This window comes from Triticum aestivum, chromosome 6D (assembly GCF_018294505.1).
Source record: "Triticum aestivum cultivar Chinese Spring chromosome 6D, IWGSC CS RefSeq v2.1, whole genome shotgun sequence".
Classification (NCBI taxonomy): Eukaryota; Viridiplantae; Streptophyta; class Magnoliopsida; order Poales; family Poaceae; genus Triticum; species Triticum aestivum.
The window spans coordinates 2091274-2115595 of NC_057811.1; the positions used below are offsets into that span (position 1 = coordinate 2091274).

The window sequence follows — 24322 nt, forward strand, 5'->3', positions numbered from 1 at the left end:
TTTTAACATAAAAATTGCCTTCTCGGGAAGAAACTGCCATGTCTTAAGAGGGTCCAAAACAATTCACTATTTGTGAGTTCTTATTTGTCTGATCGACGGCATTTGAATCACACCATGCATCTTTTACTTAATTACTTAGAACATCATAACATATAACATTACTAAAAATCATTACAAATGCCACAATAAAGCGCAAAATTAATATATATTTTTTCTGATCACCTCTCAATAGCAAAGCACACTTATTCGTACAGTTACCCCATGTGAGTAATATCACTCATTATGGTAATTATTGTAGGATGAGTTCATTAATTAACTTCCACTAGGTTGGCTGCCACCGGCGCCATCTTGGCCTCCTCCTGCTCACTCTGCTCCTTCTTCACCACCTTGTGCTCCTCCTCGCCGGCGACCAGCGGCTCCGTGGCCTCCCCCTTCTCCTCCTCCTCGCCGGCGACCGGCGGCTTCTTAACAACCTCCTTCTCCTCCTCTTGAGCGACAACGGGCGGCTTCTTAACAACCTCCTCCTCCTCTTGATCATTCGTCTTCTTGAGGACCTTGCGCTCGAGGTGCTGCCTGAAGGTGCGCGGCTCGAAGCGCGGCTTCTCGGCGCCGTCCGCAAGGAGCTCCGGCAGCGGGCGCAGCAGCACGGAGTCGGGCGGCGGCTCGGCGAAGACGACCCAGGAGACGCGCACGGCCTGGCGGTTGACGAGCCCGCGGTGGAGCACGCTGGTGTAGCGCCCGTTGCTGAGGATCTCCAGCGCGTCGCCGACGTGGACGACGAGCGTGCCCGGCTCGTCGCGCGCGGTGACCCAGGTCTGGCCGTCGCCGGGGAGGAGCACCTGCAGGCCCGGCACGCCGTTGGTGAGGATGAAGGAGAGCGCGGAGACGTCGGTGTGCGCCTCCACGCCCACCGCCAGCTCCGGCTGCGGGCACCGCGGGTAGTAGTTGATCTTGAGCTTCAGCAGCAGGTCGTCCTCCACCTGTGTCTCGCCGGAGGTGAGGCGGAGGCGGCGCTCGAGGGTGTCGGCCGGGACGCCGAGCCCGAGGGAGAGGATGGCGAGGAGCCGGGACGAGAGCGCGCTGACGTGCTCCCCGAAGGTCTTGGTGACGGGCACGTACTCGGGCGGGTGCGCCGGCCAGAGCGCGTGGTCGGCGCGGGCGTCGGGGTGGAGCATGTGGAACAGGTAGTCCTCCCACTCCCTCTTCCCGTCCTCTCCGGCCGAGCCGGCCAGCCGGCTGCCGTACCCCTCGAGCCGCCCCGCCGCCGGGTCGTTGGCGTAGGCCTCCTTGTCGGCGATCGGCATGCGGAAGAACCCCGTGCCGGCGCCGCGCAGCGAATCGATGAGCTCCTCCGGGATGCCGTGGCCGGCCACGTGCATGACGCCCCATTCCTCCGCAGCCGCGCGCACGGCGTCGACGACGGCGAGGCTGGAGGGCGAGCCAGGGTCCGCGGCGTCGAAGGCGGCCACGTCGACGACGGGGATCCGTGGGGAGCCGGCCGCGGACCAGCTGGCCGCCGCCTCGTCGTAGGCGTCGCCCAGGCCCTGGCGCTCCTCCTGCGGCCGGACGTACTCGGCCGGGATCGCCGTGGCGCCGCTCATGCTCAGCGCCTCCACGCGCGCCATCTTCCTCCTCCGATGGTTTGCTCTCACTTGAATTGATGGAGTTCATGGATGGAATGGCATGGATTACTTATAGAGATGAGAAGAATCCATGGCTGGGTTGGGTTGGGTTTGGTGGTTAGTTCCATCTTTCCATCACGCGCGCGCAGAGTTCGCTTGCAACCGCACGCACGTGCTGCTATCGTCCAACTCCAATTTGTTTTTTAGGCTACCCAACTCCAATATCCTTTAGCAGAAAACAGTGTGGGCTGGGATGCGGACACGAGATGCTGGGCTGCACCTCACGTTTCACCCTATAATTTGTTTTTTTTTTTTGGCTTCCCTATAAGAAAAGAGACAATTTTGTCTAAAAAAGAAAAATAAGAAGAAAAGAGATAATTGCAGATCGCCTGGTAGCTAGAGCTACTATATCACAGATAGGAAATACTCTGCCGCCAAAGGGCTCGACTGCAATGGCTGGCCCACGGAGATAAAAAAAACACACACACACAGATATGCCCGCGCGGGCAGTTTTCGGCCTGCTTGGTTGCCTGGTCAGCATCTAAATCTTGTCCCGCATGAATCTTAAAGCAGTGCTCAGCCAGGCCCGCTAGAAATGTCCAAATCCACAGTTTCCAGCGGGCAGGGAGATGGCGGGAGCGATGGCGCGTCTTCGAAAAAGCGGCGGGATGAATTCGAGTCACCGCCCCGCCAATTCGGTTGCCCTATATAGCCAAGTGACCGCCGCGACAAAAGTCCCACTACCAGTGCCTCCTTCTCGAGCTTTCGCTCCGGCGCGGATCCAGTTCCACGACGAGGTAAGCAGCGCAACTACTCCGGCGACTGGTTGAGTACGGCATCAGATCGACTGCTCCTCTTCTTCGACATGCCAGGCACGTCCTCCGCGGCTCTTCCGATGGCGTTTGTAAGTTGAATCACCCCCTCCTCTCTACTAGTTCTAGCTACATTTGTTGATGTGGTTGATACGTCTCCAACGTATCTATAATTTTTGATTATTTCATGCTGTTATATTATCAATCTTGGATGTTTTATTTTCATTTACTAGCAACTTTATATTATTTTTTGGGACTAACCTATTGACATAGAGCCCAGTACCAGTTGTTGTTTTTTTGCTTGTTTTTACTTCGCACAAAATCAATACCAAACGAAATCCAAATGCCACGAAACTTTTTGGAGAATTTTTTCTGCCAAGAAGACACCCGGGAGGCCCAAGAAGTGCACCAGAGGGGGCCTGTGGGGCCCACTAGAACCAGGGCGTGCCAGAGGCCGCAGCCGCGCCCTTGTGGGTAGTGGAGCCCACAGGCACCCCCTCCACCGACCTCAGCCTCTATAAATACTCTAAAATCCCAAAAACCCTAAGGGAGTCGACGAAATACAGTTTCCACCGCCGCAAGTTCCAGAACCACGATATCCAATCTACAAGCCTTTTCCGGCATCTTGCCAGAGGGTCAACGATCATGAGGGGGATCTTCATCGTCACCCTTGCCCCTCCGATGATGCATGAGTAGTTTACCACAGACCTACGGGTCCGTAGGAAGTAGCCAGTGAAGGAAATATGCCCTAGAGGCAATAATATAGTTGTTAATTTATATTTCCTTATTCATGATAAAGGTTTATTATTCATGCTAGAATTGTATTGATCAGAAACTTAAATACATGTGTGAATACATAAACAAACACCATGTCCCCAACGAGCCTCTACTAGACTAGCTCGTTGATCAAAGATGGTTAAGATTTCCAACCATGGACATGAGTTGTCATTTGATAACAGGATCACATCATTAGGAGAATGATGTGATGCACAAGACCCACCCGTTAGCTTATCATAATGATCGTTCAGTTTTATTGCTATTGCTTTCTTCATGCCAAATACATATTCCTTTGACTATGAGATTATGCAACTCCCGGATACCGGAGGAATGCCTTGTGTGCTAGCAAACGTCACAACATAACTAGGTGATTATAAAGATGCTCGACAGGTATCTCTGAAGGTGTTTGTTGAGTTGGCATAGATCGAGATTAGGATTTGTCACTCCGAGTATTGGAAAGGTATCTCTGGGCCCTCTCGGTAATACACATCATAACCTTGCAAGCAAGACTAAGGAGTTAGTCACGAGGTGATGTATTACGGAACGAGTAAAGAGACTTTTCGGTCACGAGATTGAACTAGGTATGAAGATACCGACGATCGAATCTCGGGCAAGTAACATACCGATGGACAAAGGGAATTACGTATGTTGTCATAATGGTTCGACCGATAAAGATCTTCGTAGAATATGTAGGAGCCAATATGAGCATCCAGGTTCCACTATTGGTTATTGACCGGAGAGGTGTCTCGGTCATGTCTACATAGTTCTCGAACCCGTATGGTCCGCACGCTTAACGTCCGTTGACGATATAGTATTATATGAGTTATGTGATTTGGTGACCGAATATTGTTCGGAGTCCCGGATGAGATCAAGGATATGACGAGGAGTCTCGAAATGGTTGAGAGGTAAAGATTGATATATAAGACGATGGTATTCGGACACCGGAAGTGTTTCGGGGGATACCGGGTACTTAATTATCTGGTCACCGGAAGGGGTTCCGGGCACCCCCGGCAAAAGATATGGGCCTTATGGGCCAAAAGGGGAAACACACTAGCCACTAGGTGCTGGTGCGCCCCCAATATGGGCCGAACCAAGAGGAGAAGGAAAGAGGGGAAAGGAGAAGGAAAGGGGGGATTCGGCCTCCTCCTTCCTTCTCTGCCCCCTCCTATTTCCTTCCCCCTCCGACACTTATGGCAGGGGGGGCTAGGGAGGAACCCAAGTAGGATTCGGTCCTACTTGTGGCGCCTCCTGGCCTCTCCCCTCCCCCTCCCAGGGGGTGCCCCTAGCACACCGCAGACAATTGCCTAGCCGTGTGCGGCGCTCCCCTCCACAGTTTACAGCCCCGGTCGTATTCTCACGGTGCTTAGGCGAAGCCCTGCGAGGATCACTTCACCAGCACCGTCGCCACGCCATCGTGCCGACGGAACTTGATACATCTCCAACGTATCTATAATTTTTTATTGTTCCATGCTATTATATATTCTGTTTTGGATGTTTAATGGGCTTATTTATACACTTCTATATTATTTTGGGGACTAACCTATTGACCGGAGGCCCAGCCCAAATTGCTGTTTTTTGCCTATTTCAGTTTTTCGCAGAAAAAGAATATCAAACCGAGTCCAAACGGAATGAAACCTTCGGGAACGTGATTTTTGGAACAAACATGATCCAGAGGACTTGGAGTGGACGTCAAGCAATAGACGAGGAAGCCACGAGGTAGGGGGGCGCGCCTACCCCCCCCCCCCCCCAGGCGTGCCCTCCACCCTCGTGGGGCCCTCATGTCTCCACCGACCTACTTCTTCCTCCTATATATACCTACGTACCCCCAAACCATCAGAAGCGACCACGAAAACCTAATTCCACCGCCGCAACCTTCTGTACCCGTGAGATCCCATCTTGGGGCCTTTTGCGGCGTTCTGCCGGAGGGGGCATTGATCATGGAGGGCTTCTACATCAGCACCATAGCCTCTCCGATGATGTGTGAGTAGTTTACCTCAGACCTTCGGGTCCATAGTTATTAGCTAGATGGCTTCATCTCTCTCTTTGGAGCTCAATACAAAGTTCTCCTCGATTCTCTTGGAGATCTATTTGATGTAACTCTTCTTTTGCGGTGTGTTTGTCGAGATCCGATGAATTGTGGGTTTATGATAAAGATTATCTATGAACAATATTTGAATCTCCTCTGAATTATTTTATGTATGGTTGCTTATCTTTGCAAGTCTCTTCGAATTATCAGTTTGGTTTGTCCTACTAGATTGATCTTTCTTGCAATGGGAGAAGTGCTTAGCTTTGGGTTCAATCTTGCGGTGTCCGTTCCCAGTGACAGCAGGGGCAGCAAGGCACGTATTGTATTGTTGCCATCGAGGATAGAAATATGGGGTTTATATCATATTACATGTGTTTATCCCTCTACATCATGTCATCTTGCTTAAAGCGTTACTCTGTTCTTATGAACTTAATACTCTAGATGCATGCTGGATAGCGGTCGATGTGTGGAGTAATAGTAGTAGATGCAGAATCGTTTCGGTCTACTTGTCACGGACGTGATGCCTATATACATGATCATACCTAGATATTCTCATAACTATGCTCAATTCTATCAATTGCTCGACAGTAATTTGTTCACCCACCGTAATACTTATGCTATCTTGAGAGAAGCCACTAGTGAAACATATGGCCCCCGGGTCTATTTTCCATCATATTAATCTCCTGTTATTTCCATTACTGTTTACTTGCTTTCTTTATTTTTACCCTTTATCATAAAAATACCAAAAACATTATCTTATCATCTCTATCAGATCTCACTCTCGTAAGTGACCGTGAAGGGATCGATTGACAACCCCTTTATCGCGTTGGTTGCGAGGTTCTTATTTGTTTGTGTAGGTGCAAGGGACTTGAGCGTGACCTCCTACTGGATTGATTCCTTGGTTCTCAAAAACTGAGGGAAATACTTACGCTACTTTACTGCATCACCCTTTCCTCTTCAAGGGAAAACCAACACAGTGCTCAAGAGGTAGCAAGAAGGATTTCTGGCGCCGTTGCCGGGGAGGTGTGTGCCAAGTCAAGTCAAGACATACCAAGTACCCATCACAAACTCTTATCCCTCGCATTACATTATTTGCCATTTGCCTCTCGTTTTCCTCTCCCCCACTTCACCCTTGCCGTTTTATTCGCCCTCTCTTTTCCGTTCGCCCTCTTTTTCACTTGCTTCTTGTTTGCTCATGTGTTGGATTGCTTGCTTGTCACGATGGCTCAAGATAATACTAAATTGTGTGACTTTACCAATACCAACAACAATGATTTTCTTAGCACTCCGATTGCTCCTCTTACCGAAGCTGAATCTTGTGAAATTAATGCTGCTTTGCTGAATCTTGTGATGGAAGATCAATTCGCCGGCCTTCCTAGTGAAGATGCCGCTACCCATCTAAACAGCTTTGTTGATTTGTGTGATATGCAAAAGAAAAAAGATGTGGACAATGATATTGTCAAATTGAAGCTATTTCCGTTTTCTCTTAGAGATCGTGCTAAAACCTGGTTTTCGTCTTTCCCTAAAAATAGTATTGATTCTTGGAATAAGTGCAAAGATGCTTTTATCTCTAAGTATTTTCCTCCTGCTAAAATCATCTCTCTTAGAAATGATATTATGAATTTTAAGCAACTTGATCATGAACATGTTGCACAAGCTTGGGAGAGAATGAAATTAATGATACGTAATTGCCCTACTCATGGTTTGAACTTATGGATGATTATACAATATTTTTATGCCGGATTGAATTTTGCTTCTAGAAATCTCTTAGATTCGGCCGCGGGAGGCACTTTTATGGAAATCACTTTAGGAGAAGCTACCAAACTCCTAGATAATATTATGGTTAATTATTCTCAGTGGCACACTGAAAGATCTACTAGTAAAAAAGTGCATGCGATAGAAGAAATTAATGTGTTGAGTGGAAAGATGGATGAACTTATGAAATTGTTTGCTAATAAGAGTGTTTCTTATGATCCTAATGATATGCCTTTGTCTACTTTGATTGAGAATAATAATGAATCTAAGGATGTGAATTTTGGTGGTAGGAATAATTTCGGTAACAACGTTTATAGAGGAAACTTTAACCCTAGGCCGTATCCTAGTAACTCCTCTAATAATTATGGTAATTCCTACAACAACTCTTATGGAAATTTTAATAAGATGCCCTCTGATTTTGAGACTAGTGTTAAAGAATTTATGATTTCTCAAAAGAATTTCAATGCCTTGCTTGAAGAAAAATTGCCTAAGATTGATGAATTGGCTAGGAACGTGGATAGAATTTCTCTTGATGTTGATTCTTTGAAACTTAGATCTATTCCACCTAAGCGTGATATAAATGAGTCTCTAAAAGCCATGAGAATTTCCATTGATGAGTGCAAAGAAAGAACCGCTAGGATGCGTGCTAAGAAAGATTGCTAAGCGTGTTCTTCTAGTTTTTATGAGAATAAAGATGAAGATCGAAAAGTTATTGATGTGCCCCCTATTAAATCTTTGTTTTGCAATATGAATCTTGATAATGATGGGATTGGAGATGAGTCAACTTTAGTTAGAAGGCGTCCCAAAAATTCGAAGTTTTTAGATCTCGATGCAAAAATTGGTAAAAGTGGGATTGAAGAGGTTAAAACTTTAGATAGCAATGAACCCACTATTTTGGATTTCAAGGAATTTAATTATGATAATTGTTCTTTGATAGATTGTATTTCCTTGTTGCAATCCGTGCTAAATTCTCCGCATGCTTATAGTCAAAATAAAGCTTTTACTAAACATATCGTTGATGCTTTGATGCAATCTTATGAAGAAAAGCTTGAGTTGGAAGTTTCTATCCCTATAAAACTTTATGATGAGTGGGAACCTACTATTAAAATTAAAATTAAAGATCATGAATCCTATGCTTTGTGTGATTTGGGTGCTAGTGTTTCCACGATTCCAAAAACTTTATGTGATTTGTTAGGTTTCCGCGAATTTGATGATTGCTCTTTAAACTTACACCTTGCGGATTCCACCATTAAGAAACCTATGGGAAGAATTAATGATGTTCTTATTGTTGCAAATAGGAACTATGTGCCCGTAGATTTTATTGTTCTTGATATAGATTGCAATCCTTCATGTCCTATTATTCTTGGTAGACCTTTCGTTAGAACGCTTGGTGCAATCATTGATATGAAGGAAGGGAATATTAGATTCCAATTTCCGTTAAGGAAAGGCATGGAACACTTCCCTAGAAAGAAGATTAAATTACCTTATGAATCTATTATGAGAGCCACTTATGGATTGCCTACCAAAGATGGCAATACCTAGATCTATCCTTGTTTTTATGCCTAGCTAGGGGCGTTAAACGATAGCGCTTGTTGGGAGGCAACCCAATTTTGTTTTTAGTTTTTTGCTTTTTGCTCCTGTTTAGGAATAAATCTTTGATCTAGCCTCTGGTTAGATTTGTTTTTATGTTTTAATTAGTGTTTGTGCCAAGTTAAACCTATAGGATTTTCTTGGATGATAGTTATTTGATCTTGCTGAAAATTCCAGAAACTTTCTGTTCACGAAAACAATTGTTAAAAATTACCAGAACGTGATATAATATTGATTCCAATTGCAGCAGATCAATAAACAAATTAGTTAGGTCGTCCTATTTTGGCAGAATGTTTAGAGTTCCAGAAGTTTGCGTTAGTTACATATTACTACAGACTGTTCTGTTTTTGGACAGATTCTGTTGTTCGTGTGTTGTTTGCTTATTTTGATGAATCTATGGCTAGTAAAAGAGCTTATAAACCAGGAAGTTGGAATACATTAGGTTTAACACCAATATAAATAAAGAATGAGTTCAATACAGTACCTTGAAGTGGTGTTTTGTTCTCTTTCGCTAACGGAGCTCACGAGATTTTCTGTTAAGTTTTGTGTTGTGAAGTTTTCAAGTTTTGGGTAAAGATTTGATGGGGTATGGAACAAGGAGTGGCAAGAGCCTAAGCTTGGGGATGCCCAAGGCACCCCAAGGTAAATCCAAGGACACCAAAAATCCAAAGCTTGGGGATGCCCCGGAAGGCATCCCCTCTTTCGTCCTCATCCATCGGTAAATTTACTTGGAGCTATATTTTTATTCACCACATGATATGTGTTTTGCTTGGAGCGTCTTGTATGATTTGAGTCTTTGTTTGTTAGTTTGCCACAATCATCCTTGCTGTACACACCTTCTGAGAGGGACACACATGACTCGGAATTTGTTAGAATACTCTATGTGCTTCACTTATATCTTTTGAGCTATATAGTTTTTGCTCTAGTGCTTCACTTATACCTTTTAGAGCACGGCGGTGGTTGTATTTTATAGAAATTATTGATCTCTCATGCCTCACTTATATTATTTTGAGAGTCTTAAACAGCATGGTAATTTGCTTTAATTGTGAAATTAATCTTCTATATTGAGTTCATTGAATGTTATGAGAAGTTAGATACTTGATAAGTGTTTTGAGATATAAAGGTGGTAATATTAGAGTGTGCTAGTTGAGTAATTGTGAAATTGAAAAATACTTGTGTTAAAGTTGGCAAGTCCCGTAGCATGCACGTATGGTAAAAGTTGTGTGACAATTTTGACACATAGGTGTTCTTTTATTGCTTTCCTTATGAGTGGCGGTCGGGGACGAGCGATGGTCTTTTCCTACCAATCTATCCCTCTAGGGGCATGCGTAGTAGTACTTTGCTTCGAGGGCTAATAAACTTTTGCAATAAGTATATGAGTTCTTTATGACTAATGTGAGTCCATGGATTATACGCACTCTCAACCTTCCACAATTTTCTAGCCTCTACGGTACCGCGCATTGCCCTTTCTCACCTTGAGAGTTGGTGCAAACTTCGCCGGTGCATCCAAACCCCGTGATATGATACGCTCTATCACACATAAGCCTCCTTATATCTTCCTCAAAACAGCCACCATACCTACCTATCATGGCATTTCCATAGCCATTCCGAGATACATTGCCATGCAACTTTCCGCCGTTCCGTTTATTATGACACGCTTCATCATTGTCATATTGCTTTGCATGATCATGTAGTTGACATCGTATTTTGTGGCAAAGCCACTATTCATAATTTTTTCATACATGTCACTCTTGATTCATCGCATATCCCGGTACACCGCCGGAGGCATTCACATAGAGTCATATTTTGTTCTAAGTATTGAGTTGTAATTGTTGAGTTGTAAATAATAAAAGTGTGATGATCATCATTATTAGAGCATTGTCCCATGTGAGGAAAGGATGATGGAGACTATGATTCCCCCACAAGTCGGGATGAGATTCCAGACTAAATAAAAAAAGGAAAAAAAAGAGAAGGCCCAAAAAAATGAGAGAAAAAGAGAGAAGGGACAATGTTACTATCCTTTTTCCACACTTGTGCTTCAAAATAGCACCGTGATCTTCATGATAGAGAGTCTCCTATGTTGTCACTTTCATATACTAGTGGGAATTTTTCATTATAGAACTTGGCTTGTATATTCCAATGATGGGCTTCCTCAAAATGCCCTAGGTCTTCGTGAGCAAGAAAGTTGGATGCACACCCACTTAGTTTCTTTTGTTGAGCTTTCATATATTTATAGCTCTAGTGCATCCGTTGCATGGCAATCCCTACTCCTCTCATTGACATCAATTGATGGGCATCTCCATAGCCTATTGATTAGCCGCGTCAATGTGAGACTTTCTACCTTTCTTGTCTTCTCTCATAACCCCCATCATTATACTTTACTCCACCCATAGTGCTATATCCATGGCTTGCGCTCATGTATTCCGTAAGAGTTGAAAAGGCTGAAGCGCGTTAAAAGTATGAACCAATTGCTTGGCTTGTCATCGGGGTTATGCATGATGAGAACGTTTGTGTGACAATATTGAAACATAGCCTAACTATATGATTTTGTAGGGATAAGCTTTCTTTGGCTATGTTATTTTGATAAGACATAATTGCTTGGTTAGCATGTTTGAAGTATTATTGTTTTTATGTCAACATTAAACTTTTATCTTGAATCTTTCGGATCTAAATATTCATGCCACAATAAAAAGATTTACATTGAGAATTATGCTAAGAAGCATTCCACATCAAAAATTTTGTTTTTATCATTTACCTACTCGAGGACGAGCAGGAATTAAGCTTGGGGATGCTTGATACGTCTCCAACGTATCTATAATTTTTTATTGTTCCATGCTATTATATATTCTGTTTTGGATGTTTAATGGGCTTATTTATAAACTTTTATATTATTTTGGGGACTAACCTATTAACCGGAGGCCCAACCCAAATTGTTGTTTTTTGCCTATTTCAGTGTTTCGCAGAAAAAGAATATCAGAATGAAACCTTCGGGAACGTGATTTTTGGAACAAACGTGATCCAGAGGACTTGGAGTGGACGTCAAGCAACAGACGAGGAAGCCACGAGGTAGGGGGGCGCGCCTACCCCCCAAGGCGCGCCCTCCACCCTCGTGGCTCCACCGACCTACTTCTTCCTCCTATACTAGTAAGTAGCACGTGCTTTGCACGTTGATGGCCTGCACGTAGCTGGTTTGTATCAGCATTTTATAAAGTATACACTTGCGTGCGTGTATGTAGCAGGTTTTTTTGGATAACTTCGTGTATGTAGCAGTTGATTAGTATTCTTTATATGTATTTTGTACAGAATCCTCCTCATGGTCTTATGTTAATAATCCATTCATTATGGCATGATTTCATTCTTTAGGCCCATTACCACCTATTACAAATACAACACAACGTCATGTGACTTGGAACAAGAAATTCCAATATGGCCCACCTACCTAGTCGGAGAAGAGGTAGTCCACGGCCCATGAAAGCTCAGCTTTGTGAAACTACGCTGCATCTCAACCATGGTCCATCTACACGTTGATGTCTACTACACAACCTTCTTCTTGTAGACGTTGTTGGGCCTCCAAGTGCAGAGGTTTGTAGGACAGTAGCAAATTTCCCTCAAGTGGATGACCTAAGGTTTATCAATCTGTGGGAGGCGTAGGATGAAGATGGTCTCTCTCAAGCAACCCTGCAACCAAATAACAAAGAGTCTCTTGTGTCCCCAACACACCCAATACAATGGTAAATTGTATAGGTGCACTAGTTCGGCGAAGAGATGGTGATACAAGTGCAATATGGATGGTAGATATAGGTTTTTGTAATCTGAAAATATAAAAACATCAAGGTAACAAGTGGTAAAAGTGAGCGTAAACGGTATTGCAAGGCTAGGAAACAAGGCCTAGGGTTCATACTTTCACTAGTGCAAGTTCTCTAAACAATAATAACATAATTGGATCACATAACTATCCCTCAACATGCAACAAAGAGTCACTCCAAAGTCACTAATAGCGGAGAACAAACGAAGAGATTATGGTAGGGTACGAGACCACCTCAAAGTTATTCTTTCGGATCGATCTATTCAAGAGTTCGTACTAGAATAACACCTTAAGACACAAATCAACCAGAACCCTAATGTCACCTAGATACTCCAATGTCACCTCAAGTATCCGTGGGTATGATTATACGATATGCATCACACAATCTCATATTCATCTATTCAAACCAACACAAAGTACTTCAAAGAGTGCCCCAAACTTTCTACCGGAGAGTCAAGACGAAAACGTGTGCCAACCCCTGTGCATAGGTTCATGGGCGGAACCCGCAAGTTGATCATCAAAACATACATCAAGTGAATCAATAGAATAACCCATTGTCACCACGGTTATCCCACGCAAGACATACATCAAGTGTTCTCAAATCATTAAAGACTCAATCCGATAAGATAACTTCAAAGCGAAAACTCAATCCATTACAAGAGAGTAGAGGGGGAGAAACATCATAAGATCCAACTACAATAGCAAAGCTCGCGATACATCAAGATCGTATCACCTCAAGAACACGAGAGAGAGATCAAACACATAGCTACTGGTACATACCCTCAGCCTCGAGGGTGAACTACTCCCTCCTCATCATGGAGAGCGCCGGGATGATGAAGATGGCCACTGGTGAGGGTTCCCCCCTCCGGCAGGTTGCCGTAACAGGGTCACGATTGGTTTTTTGGTGGCTACAGAGGCTTGCGGCGGCGGAACTCCTGATTTATTCTGTTCCCCGAAGTTTTTAGGGTATATGTATATGTATGTATATATATATATATATATATATATATATATAGGAGAAAGAAGTACGTCAGGGGAGCCACGAGGGTGGAGGGCGCGCCCAGGGGGTGGGCGCGCCCCTGCCTCGTGCCTTCCTCGTTGCTTCCTTGACGTGGACTCCAAGTCCCCTGGATTGCTTTCTTTCCAAAATAACTTCTCCAGAAGGTTTCATTCCGTTTCGACTCTGTTTGATATTCCTTTTCTTCGAAACACTGAAACAAGGGAAAAAACAGGAACTGGCACTGGGCTATGGGTTAATAGGTTAGTCCCAAAAATAATATAGAAGTGTTTAATAAAGCCCATAAACATCCAAAACAGATAATATAATAGCATAGAACAATCAAAAATTATAGATACGTTGGAGACGTATCAGCATCCCCAAGCTTAATTCTTGCTCGTCCTCGAGTAGGTAAATGATAAAAACAAATTTTTTGATGTGGAATGCTACTTGGCATAATCTCAATTTAATTCTTCTTAATTGTGGTATGAATATTCAGATCCGAAAGATTCAATATAAAAGTTCAATATTGACATAAAAATAATAATACTTCAAGCATACTAACTAAGCAATTATGTCCTCTCAAAATAACATGGCCAAAGAAAAGTTCATCCCTACAAAATCATATAGTTTAGTCATGCTCCATCTTCGTCACACAAGAATGCTTTCATCATGCACAACCCCGATGACAAGCCAAGCAATTGTTTCATACTTTAGTAATCTCAAACTTTTTCAACCTTCACGCAATACATGAGCGCGAGCCATGGATATAGCACTATGGGTGGAATAGAATATGATGAAGGGGGTTATGTGGAGAAGACAAAAAAGGAGAAAGTCTCACATCAACGAGGCTAATCAATGAGCTATGGAGATGCCCATCGATTGATGTTAGTGCAAGGAGTAGGGATTGCCATGGAACGGATGCACTAGAGCTATAAATATATGAAAGCTCAACAAAAGAAACTAAGTGGGTGTGCATCCAACTTGCTTGCTCATGAAGACCTAGGGCACTTGAGGAGGCCCATTGTTGGAATATACAAGCCAAGTTCTATAATGAAAAATTCCCACTAGTATATGAAAGTGACAAAACAAGACTTTCTATCATGAAGATTATGGTGCTACTTTGAAGCACAAGTGTGGTAAAGGATAGTAACATTTTCCCTTCTCTCTTTTTCTCTCATCATTTTTTTGGGCCTTCTCTTTTTTTATGGCCTTTCTTTTTTTTATTCCTCACTTGGGACAATGCTCTAGAAAAATGATGATCATCACACTTCTATTTATTTACAACTCAATGATTACAACTCGATTCTAGAACAAAGTATGACTCTATATGAATGCCTCCGGCGGTGTACCGGGATATGCAATGAACCAAGAGTGACATGTATGAAAGAATTATGAACGGTGGCTTTGCCACAAATACTATGTCAACTACATGATCATGCAAAGCAATATGACAATGATGAACGTGTCATGATAAACGGGATGGTGGAAAGTTGCATGGCAATATATCTCGGAATGGCTATGGAAATGCCATAATAGGTAGGTATGGTGGCTGTTTTGAGGAAGATATAAGGAGGTTTATGTATGAAAGAGCGTATCATATCACGGGGTTTGGATGCACCGGCGAAGTTTGCACCAACTCTCAATGTGAGAGAGGGCAATGCACGGTACCGAAGAGGCTAGCAATGATGGAAAGGTGAGAGTGCGTATAATCCATGGACTCAACATTAGTCATAAAGAACTCACATACTTATTGCAAAAATCTACATGTCATCAAAAACCAAGCACTACACGCATGCTCCTAGGGGGATAGATTGGTAGGAAAAGACCATCGCTCGTCCCCGACCACCACTCATAAGGAGGACAATCGAAAAACACCTCATGTTTCAAATTTGTTACACAACGTTTACCATACGTGCATGCTACGGGACTTGCAAACTTCAACACAAGTATTTCTCAAATTCACAACTACTCAACTAGCACGACTTTGATATCACTACCTCCATGTCTCAAAACAATCATCAAGCATCAAACTTCTCTTAGTATTCAACACACTCATAAGAAAGTTTTTACTAATCTTGAATACCTAGCATATTAGGATTATCTAAGCAAATTACCATGCTATTTAAGACTCTCAAAATAATCTAAGTGAAGCATGAGAGATCAATAGTTTCTATAAAACAAATCCACCACCGTGCTCTAAAAGATATAAGTGAAGCACTAGAGCAAACAACAAACTACTCCAAAAGATATGAGTGAAGATCAATCGGTAATTGTATAATTATGTAACTATGTGAAGACTCTTTAACATTTAAGAATTTCAGATCTTGATACTTTATTCAAACAGCAAGCAAAACAAAATAAAATAAAATGACTCTCCAAGCAAAACACATATCATGTGGTGAATAAAAATATAGCTCCAAGTAAAGTTACCGATGAACGAAGACGAAAGAGGGGATGCCTTCCGGGGCATCCCCAAGCTTAGACGCTTGGTTATCCTTGAATATTACCTTGGGGTGCCTTGGGCCTCCCCAAGCTTAGGCTCTTGCCACTCCTTATTCCATAGTCCATCGAATCTTTACCCAAAACTTGACTTCACAACAGAAAACTTAACAGAAAACTTGTAAGCTCCGTTAGTATAAGAAAATAAATCACCACTTAGGTACTGTTGTGAACTCATTATTTATTTATATTGGTGTAATATCTACTGTATTCCAACTTCTCTATGGTTCATACCCTCCGATACTACTCATAGATTCATCAAAATAAGCAAACAACACACGAAAAACAGAATCTGTCAAAAACAGAACAGTCTGTAGTAATCTGTATCAAACGTATACTTCTGGAACTCCAAAAATTCTGAAATAAATTGGTGGACCTGAATAATTTGTCTAGTAATCATATGCAAAAATAATCAACTAAATAGCACTCTCCAGTAAAAAGTTGAGGCTAATCTCGTGAGCGCTAAAGTTTCTGTTTTTTACAGCATGATCATAAAGACTTCACCCAAGTCTTCCCAAAGGTTCTACTTGGCACAAACACTAATTAAAACACAAAACCACATCTGAACAGAAGCTATATGGATTATTTATTACTAAACAGAACCAAAAAGCAAGAAACTAAAATAAAATTGGGTTGCCTCCCAACAAGCGCTATCGTTTAACGCCCCTAGCTAGGCATGATGATTTCAATGATGCTCACATAAAAGATAAGAATTGAAACATAAAGGGAGCATCATGAAGAGTATGACTAGCACATTTAAGTCTAACCCACTTCCTATGCATAGGGATTTTGTGAGCAAACGACTTATGGGAACAATAATCAACTAGCATAGGAAGGCAAAACAAGCATAACTTCAAAACTTTAAGCACATAGGGAGGAAACTTGATATTATTGCAATTCCTATAAGCATATATTCCTCCCTCATAATAATTTTCAGTAGCATCATGAACGAATTCAACAATATAACCATCACATAAAGCATTCTTTTCATGACCTACAAGCATAGCAAATTTACTATTCTCCATATAAGCAAAATTCTTCTCATTCGGGATAGTGGGAGTATCATAAGAGACATGAATACTATAAATTGTTGTCCACATTAAAAGAGTAATGTTCAGAAAAAGGGGAATCATAATCATGAAAAGTTTTATAAATATAATCATCACTACTTTTTATAGCATAAGTTTCATCACAATAATCATCATAAGTAGCAACTTTGTTCTCATCATAATCAATTGAAACCTCTTCCAAGATAGTGGATACATCACTAAATAAAGTCATGACCTCTCCAAATCCACTTTCATAAATATTATAAGATTCAACACCCTCCAAAATAGTGGGATCATTACTTCCTAAAGTTGACACTCTTCCAAACCCACTTTCATCAATATAATCATCATAAATAGGAGGCATGCTTTCATCATAAAAAATTTGCTCATCAAGACTTGGGGGACAAAAAATATCATCTTCGTCAAACATTGCATCCCCAAGCTTGTGGCTTTGCATATCATTAGCATCATGGATATTCAAGGAATTTGTACTAACAACATTGCAATCATGCTCATCATTCAAAGATTTAGTGCCAAACATTCTAATGCATTCTTCCTCTAGCAATTGAGCACAATTATCGGAATCCTTATTTTCACGGAAGACATTAAAAAGATGAAGCATATGAGGCACTCTCAATTCCATATTTTTTATAGTTTTCTTTTATAAAATAAACTAGTGCTAAAATTAGAAACAAAAAGATTAGATTGCAAGATCTAAAGATATACCTTCAAGCACTCACCTCCCCGGCAACGGCGCCAGAAACTGCTTAGTTGATGGGGTGTGAGTGCCGCTTACCTAGCCTCCCCGGCAACGGCGCCAGAAACTGCTTGATGTCTACTACACAACCTTCTTCTTGTAGACATTGTTGGGCCTCCAAGTGCAGAGGTTTGTAGGACAGTAGCAAATTTCCCTCAAGTGGATGACCTAAGGTTTACCAATCTGTGGGAGGCGTAGGATGAAGATGGTCTCTCTCAAGCAACCCTGCAACTAAATAACAAAGAGTCTCTTGTGTCCCCAACACACCCAATACAATGGTAAATTGTATAGGTGCACTAGTTCGGTGAAGAGATGGTGATACAAGTGCAATATGGATGGTAGATATGGGTTTTTGTAATCTGAAAATATAAAAACAGCAAGGTAACAAGTGGTAAAAGTGAGCGTAAACGGTATTGCAATGCTAGGAGACAAGGCCTAGGGTTCATACTTTCACTAGTGCAAGTTCTCTCAACAATAATAACATAATTGGATCACATAACTATCCCTCAACATGCAACAAAGAGTCACTCCAAAGTCACTAATAGCGGAGAACAAACGAAGAGATTATGGTAGGGTACGAGACCACCTCAAAGTTATTCTTTCGGATTGATCTATTCAAGAGTTCGTACTAGAATAACACCTTAAGACACAAATCAACCAAAACCCTAATGTCACCTAGATACTCCAATGTCACCTCAAGTATCCGTGGGTATGATTATATGACATGCATCACACAATCTCAGATTCATCTATTCAAACCAACACAAAGTACTTCAAAGGGTGCCCCAAAGTTTCTACCGGAGAGTCAAGACGAAAACGTGTGCCAACCCCTATGCATAGGTTCATGGGCGGAACCCGCAAGTTGATCACCAAAACATACATCAAGTGAATCAATAGAATAACCCACTGTCACCACGGTTATCCCACGCAAGACATACATCAAGTGTTCTCAAATCATTAAAAAATCAATCCGATAAGATAACTTCAAAGCGAAAACTCAATCCACTACAAGAGAGTAGAGGGGGAGAAATATCATAAGATCCAACTAAAATAGCAAAGCTCGCGATACATCAAGATCGTATCACCTCAAGAACACGAGAGAGAGAGATCAAACACATAGCTACTGGTACATACCCTCAGCCCCGAGGGTGAACTACTCCATCCTCATCATGGAGAGCGCCGGGATGATGAAGATGGCCACCGGTGAGGGTTCCCCCCTCCGGCAGGGTGCCGGAACAGGGTCCCGATTGGTTTTTTGGTGGCTACAGAGGCTTGCGGCGGCGGAACTCCCGATCTATTCTGTTCCCCGAAGTTTTTAGGGTATATGGATATATATAGGAGAAAGAAGTACGTCAGGGGAGCCACGAGGGGCCCACGAGGGTGGAGGGCACGCCCAGGGGGTGGGTGCGCCCCCCTGCCTCGTGCCTTCCTCGTTGCTTCCTTGACGTGGACTCCAAGTCCCCCGGATTGCTTTCTTTCCAAAAATAACTTCTCCAGAAGGTTTCATTCCGTTTCAACTCCGTTTGATATTCCTTTTCTTCGAAACACTGAAAAAGGAAAAAAAACAGGAACTGGCACTGGGCTCTGGGTTAATAGGTTAGTCCCAAAAATAATATAAAAGTGTTTAATAAAGCCCATAAACATTCAAAACAGATAATATAATAGCATGGAACAATCAAAAATTATAGATACGTTGGAGACGTATCACACGTCCCTCGAACTCTCCCGTATCTTCTCTCCCTACTCCCTTGTCTCCAGATCCTTCGCACAACTTCTTCACATCTCTACAACATCCCCAGTCTACTAATACGGCCATCATTCCTACCCTTGCCGATGTCATCTAGCTGTGGCTCAAAGAACTATGGCTTTCCGGGCCTCCCATAGGTAGCAGTCGCTGCTGCTGCGCACAACTTGCAACTTCCCCATCCTACTGTTGGCCACCATCGCTTTGGCTGATACTGAGGTCTTGAGCGTGTTCTTCTGGACTGAAATTAAGCCAGCTCTGGGTAACGCTTTAGAGAAGATGGGAGATGCGCGCGTGTACCAGGGGGGCGGGAGCTAGGCTGTTGAGGAGGAGAAAGGAACCTGGACGGCGAGTGCGATGGGACACAGAGCAAACGTGTCCACGTTGTAGGGATTTGCCACATCTTGGCCATTGGATGTACAGATCAGATGGTCTATATTCAAGTTATTCCCCCGCAATATAGTGGTATAGATATAGAAAAATCTTTACAAGGGAATGGACCCTCGACTGAAGGGGTTCTCGAAGACTCGATATCTTTAGCGGGGTTCTCAAATACTCAGCGTGGCGTGATGTTGTGTTTGAGCCGCCTCTTCTCCAACATTCCATATAATGTGCGGGGTGTCGTTGTAAAAGTGCAAGTTAACTGTCAAGACAACCTCCTCAGTTTCAGCCGTAGATTCTAGATCGGACGGTGCAAATGGCACGAAGGCAGGCACACCATCAACACCAACTTGCATTTTTATAGGAGTAGAGATATACCTACGTACCCCCAAACCATCAGAAGCGACCACGAAAACCTAATTCCACCACCGCAAACTTCTGTACCCGTGAGATCCCATCTTGGGGCCTTTTGCGGCATCCTGCCGGAGGGGGCATTGATCACGGAGGGCTTCTACATCAGCACCATAGCCTCTCCGATGATGTGTGAGTAGTTTACCTCAGACCTTCGGGTCCATAGTTATTAGCTAGATGGCTTCTTCTCTCTCTTTGGATCTCAATACAAAGTTCTCCTCGATTCTCTTGGAGATCTATTTGATGTAACTCTTCTTTTGCGGTGTGTTTGTCGAGATCCGATGAATTATGGGTTTATGATAAAGATTATCTATGAACAATATTTGAATCTCCTCTGAATTCAATTTATGTATGATTGGTTATCTTTGCAAGTCTCTTCGAATTATTAGTTTGGTTTGGCCTAGTAGATTGATCTTTCTTGCAATGGGAGAAGTGCTTAGCTTTGGGTTCAATCTTGCAGTGTCCTTTCCCAGTGACAGCAGGGGCAGCAAGGCACGTATTGTATTGTTGCCATCGAGGATAAAAATATGGGGTTTATATCATATTGCATGAGTTTATCCCTCTACATCATGTCATCTTGCTTAAAGCGTTACTCTGTTCTTATGAACTTAATACTCTAGATGCATGCTGGATAGCGGTCGATGTCTGGAGTAATAGTAGTAGATGCAGAATCGTTTCGGTCTACTTGTCACGGACGTGATGCCTATATACATGATCATACCTAGATATTCTCATAACTATGCTCAATTCTATCAATTGCTCGACAGTAATTTGTTCACCCACCGTAATACTTATGCTATCTTGAGTGAACCACTAGTGAAACCTGTGGCCCCCGGGTCTATTTTCCATCATATTAATCTCCCATTATTTCCATTACTGTTTACTTGCTTTTTTTAGTTTTACTCTTTATCATAAAAATACCAAAATATTATATTATCATCTCTACCAGATCTCTCTCTCGTAAGTGACTGTGAAGGGATTGACAACCCCTTTATCGCGTTGGTTGGGAGGTTCTTATTTGTTTGTGTAGGTCAAGGGACTTGAGCGTGACCCTACTGGATTGATACCTTGGTTCTCAAAAACTGAGGGAAATACTTACGCTACTTTACTGCATCACCCTTTCCTCTTCAAGGGAAAACCAACGCAGTGCTCAAGAGGTAGCAGAACTCATCTACTACATCGACGTCTTGTTGGATCAAGAAGGCAAGGGACGTCACCGAGCTGAACGTGTGCAGAACTCGGAGGTGTTGTACGTTTGGTACTTGATCACTCAGAGCTAGAAGAAGTTCGACTACATCAACCGCATTGTGAAGCGCTTCCGCTTACGGTCTACGAGAGTACGTAGACACACTCTCCCCCTCGTTGGTATGCGTATCCATGGATAGATCTTTGCGTATGCGTAGAATTTTTTTGTTTTCCATGCAACGTCTCCCAACAGTGGCATCATGAGCCAGGTCTATGCGTAGATGATATGCATGAAGAGAACACAAAGAGTTGTGGGCGGTGATAGTCGTACTGCTTACCACCATCGTCTTATTTTGACTCGGCCGTATTGTGGGATGAAGCGGCCCGGACCAACCTTACATGTCCACGTACATGAGACCGGTTCCACTGACAGACATGCAACTAGTTTTGCATAAAGGTGGATGGCGGGTGTCAGTTTCTCCTACTTTAGTTGTATCGAATTTGACTACGGCCGGTCCTTGAAGAAGGTTAAAATAGCAAACTTGACGAAACACCGTTGTGGTTCGATGCGTAGGTAAGAATGGTTCTTGCTAGAAGCCTATAGCAGCCACGTAAAACTTGCAACAACAAAGTAGAGGACGTCTATCTTGTTTTTGCAGGGCATGTTGTGATCTGATATGGTCAAGACATGATGTGATATACATTGTTGTATGAGATGGTCATGTTTTGTAAGTTATTGGCAACCGGCAGGAGCCTTATGGTTGTCTCTTAATTGTATGAAATGCAATCGCCATGTAATTGCTTTACTTTATCACTATACATTAGCGATAGCTGTAGAAGCAATAGTTGGCGAGACGACCACGACGCAACGATGTAGGTCAAGGTGTCGAGCCAGTGACAATGGAGATCATGACGATGCTTTGGAGATGGAGATGAAAAGCACGAGACGATGATGGCCAAATCATGTCACATATTTTTGATTGCATGTGATGTTTATCTTTTATGCATCTTATTTTGCTTAGTACGGCGGTAGCATTATAAGATGATCCTTCACTAAATTTCAAGGTAGAAGTGTTCTCCCTGAGTATGCACCGTTGCTACAGTTCGTAGTGTTGAGACACCACGTGATGTTCGGGTGTGATAGACTCTGCGTTCACATACAACGGGTGTAAGACAGCTTTGCACATGTAGAATACTTGGGTTAAACTTGACGAGCCTAGCATGTATAGACATGGCCTCGGAACACTGGAGACCGAAAGGTCGAATGTGAATCATATAGTAGATATGATCAACATAGTTGATGTTCACCATTGATGACTACCCCATCTCACGTGATGATCGGACATGGGTTAGTTCATTTGGATCACGTATCACTTAGATGACTTGAGGGATATCTATTTAAGTGGGAGTTCTTGAGTAATATGATTAACTGAACTTAATTTATTATGAACTTAGTCTTATAGTTTTTCATATCTATGTTGTAGATCAATGGCCCGAGCTACAGTTCCCCTAAATTTTAATGCGTTCCTAGAGAAAGCTAAGTTGAAAGATGATGGTAGAAACTATATGGACTAGGTCCGTAACCTAAGGATTATCCTCATTGCTAGACAGAAGAATTATGTCCTTGATGCACCGCTAGGTGAAAGGCCTGTTGCAGGAGCAGATGCTGATGTTTTGAATGTCTGGCAAGCTTGATCTGATGATTACTCTATAGTTTAGTGTGCCATGCTTTACGGCTTAGAACCGGTACTTCAAAGACATTTTGAACGTCATGGAGCATATGAGATGTTCCAGGAGTTGAAGTTAATATTCAAGCAAATGCCCGGGTTGAGAGATATGAACTCTCCAACAAGTTCTATAGCTGCAAGATGGAGGAGAACAGTTCTGTCAGTGAACACATACTCAAAATGTCTGGGTATTATAATCACTTGACTCAGCTGGGAGTTGATTTTCCAGTTGATTGTGTCATTGACAGAGTTCTTCAATCACTGCCACCAAGCTACAAAGGCTTCATGATGAACTATAATATGCAAGGGATGAACTACAAAGGCCGCGGAGGTAGAAATCAAGAAGGAGCATCAAGTGTTGATGGTTAACTAGACCACTAGTTTCAAGAAAAAAGGGCAAGGGAAAGAGAGGGAACTTCAAGAAGAATGGAAAGCAAGTTGCCACTCCTGGGAAGAAGCCCAAAGCTGGACCCAAGCCTGAAACTGTGTGCTTCTACTACAAAGGGACTGTTCACTGGAAGCGGAACTGCCCCAAGTATGTGGCGGATAAGAAGGATGGCAAAGTAAACAAAGGTATATTTGATATACATGTTATTGATGTGTACCTTACTAATGCTCGTAGTAGCACCTGGGTATTTGATACTGGTTAGGTTGCTAATATTTGTAACTTGAAACACGAGCTACAGATTAAACGGAGATTGTCTAAGGACGAGGTGACGATGCGCGTCGGGAATCGTTCCAAGGTCGATGTGATCACCGTCGGCACGCTACTTCTACATGGGTACATCTACCTTCAGGATTAGTTTTAGACTTGAATAATTGTTATCTGGTGCCAACGTTGAGCATGAACATTATATCTGGATATTGTTTAGTGCGAGACGGTTATTCATTCAAATCAGAGAATAATGGTTGTTCTATTTATATGAGTAATATCTTTTATGGTCATGCACCCTTGAAGAGTGGTCTATTTCTATGAATCTTGATTGTGGTGATACACATATATTCATAATATTGATGCCAAAAGATGCAAAGTTGATAATGATAGTGTAACATATTTGTGGCACTGCCGTTTAGGTCATATTGGTGTAAAGCGCATGAAGAAACTCCATGCAGATGGACTTTTGGAATCACTTGATTATGAATAATTTGATACTTGCGAACCATGCCTCATGGGCAAGATGA

The 24322-nt window shown here is 42.7% G+C and overlaps 1 protein-coding gene across 1 annotated transcript; it reads right to left on the reverse strand.

Annotated features, from left to right (window-relative positions):
* Positions 1-186: 186 nt before the first annotated feature.
* LOC123140655 (leucoanthocyanidin dioxygenase 2) lies at positions 187-1725 on the reverse strand. The gene has a single exon (XM_044559939.1). It carries the CDS (start codon positions 1623-1625, stop codon positions 309-311), a length of 1317 nt encoding a protein of 438 aa, XP_044415874.1. The 5' UTR covers positions 1626-1725; the 3' UTR covers positions 187-308.
* Between the last annotated feature and the right edge of the window lie 22597 nt (positions 1726-24322).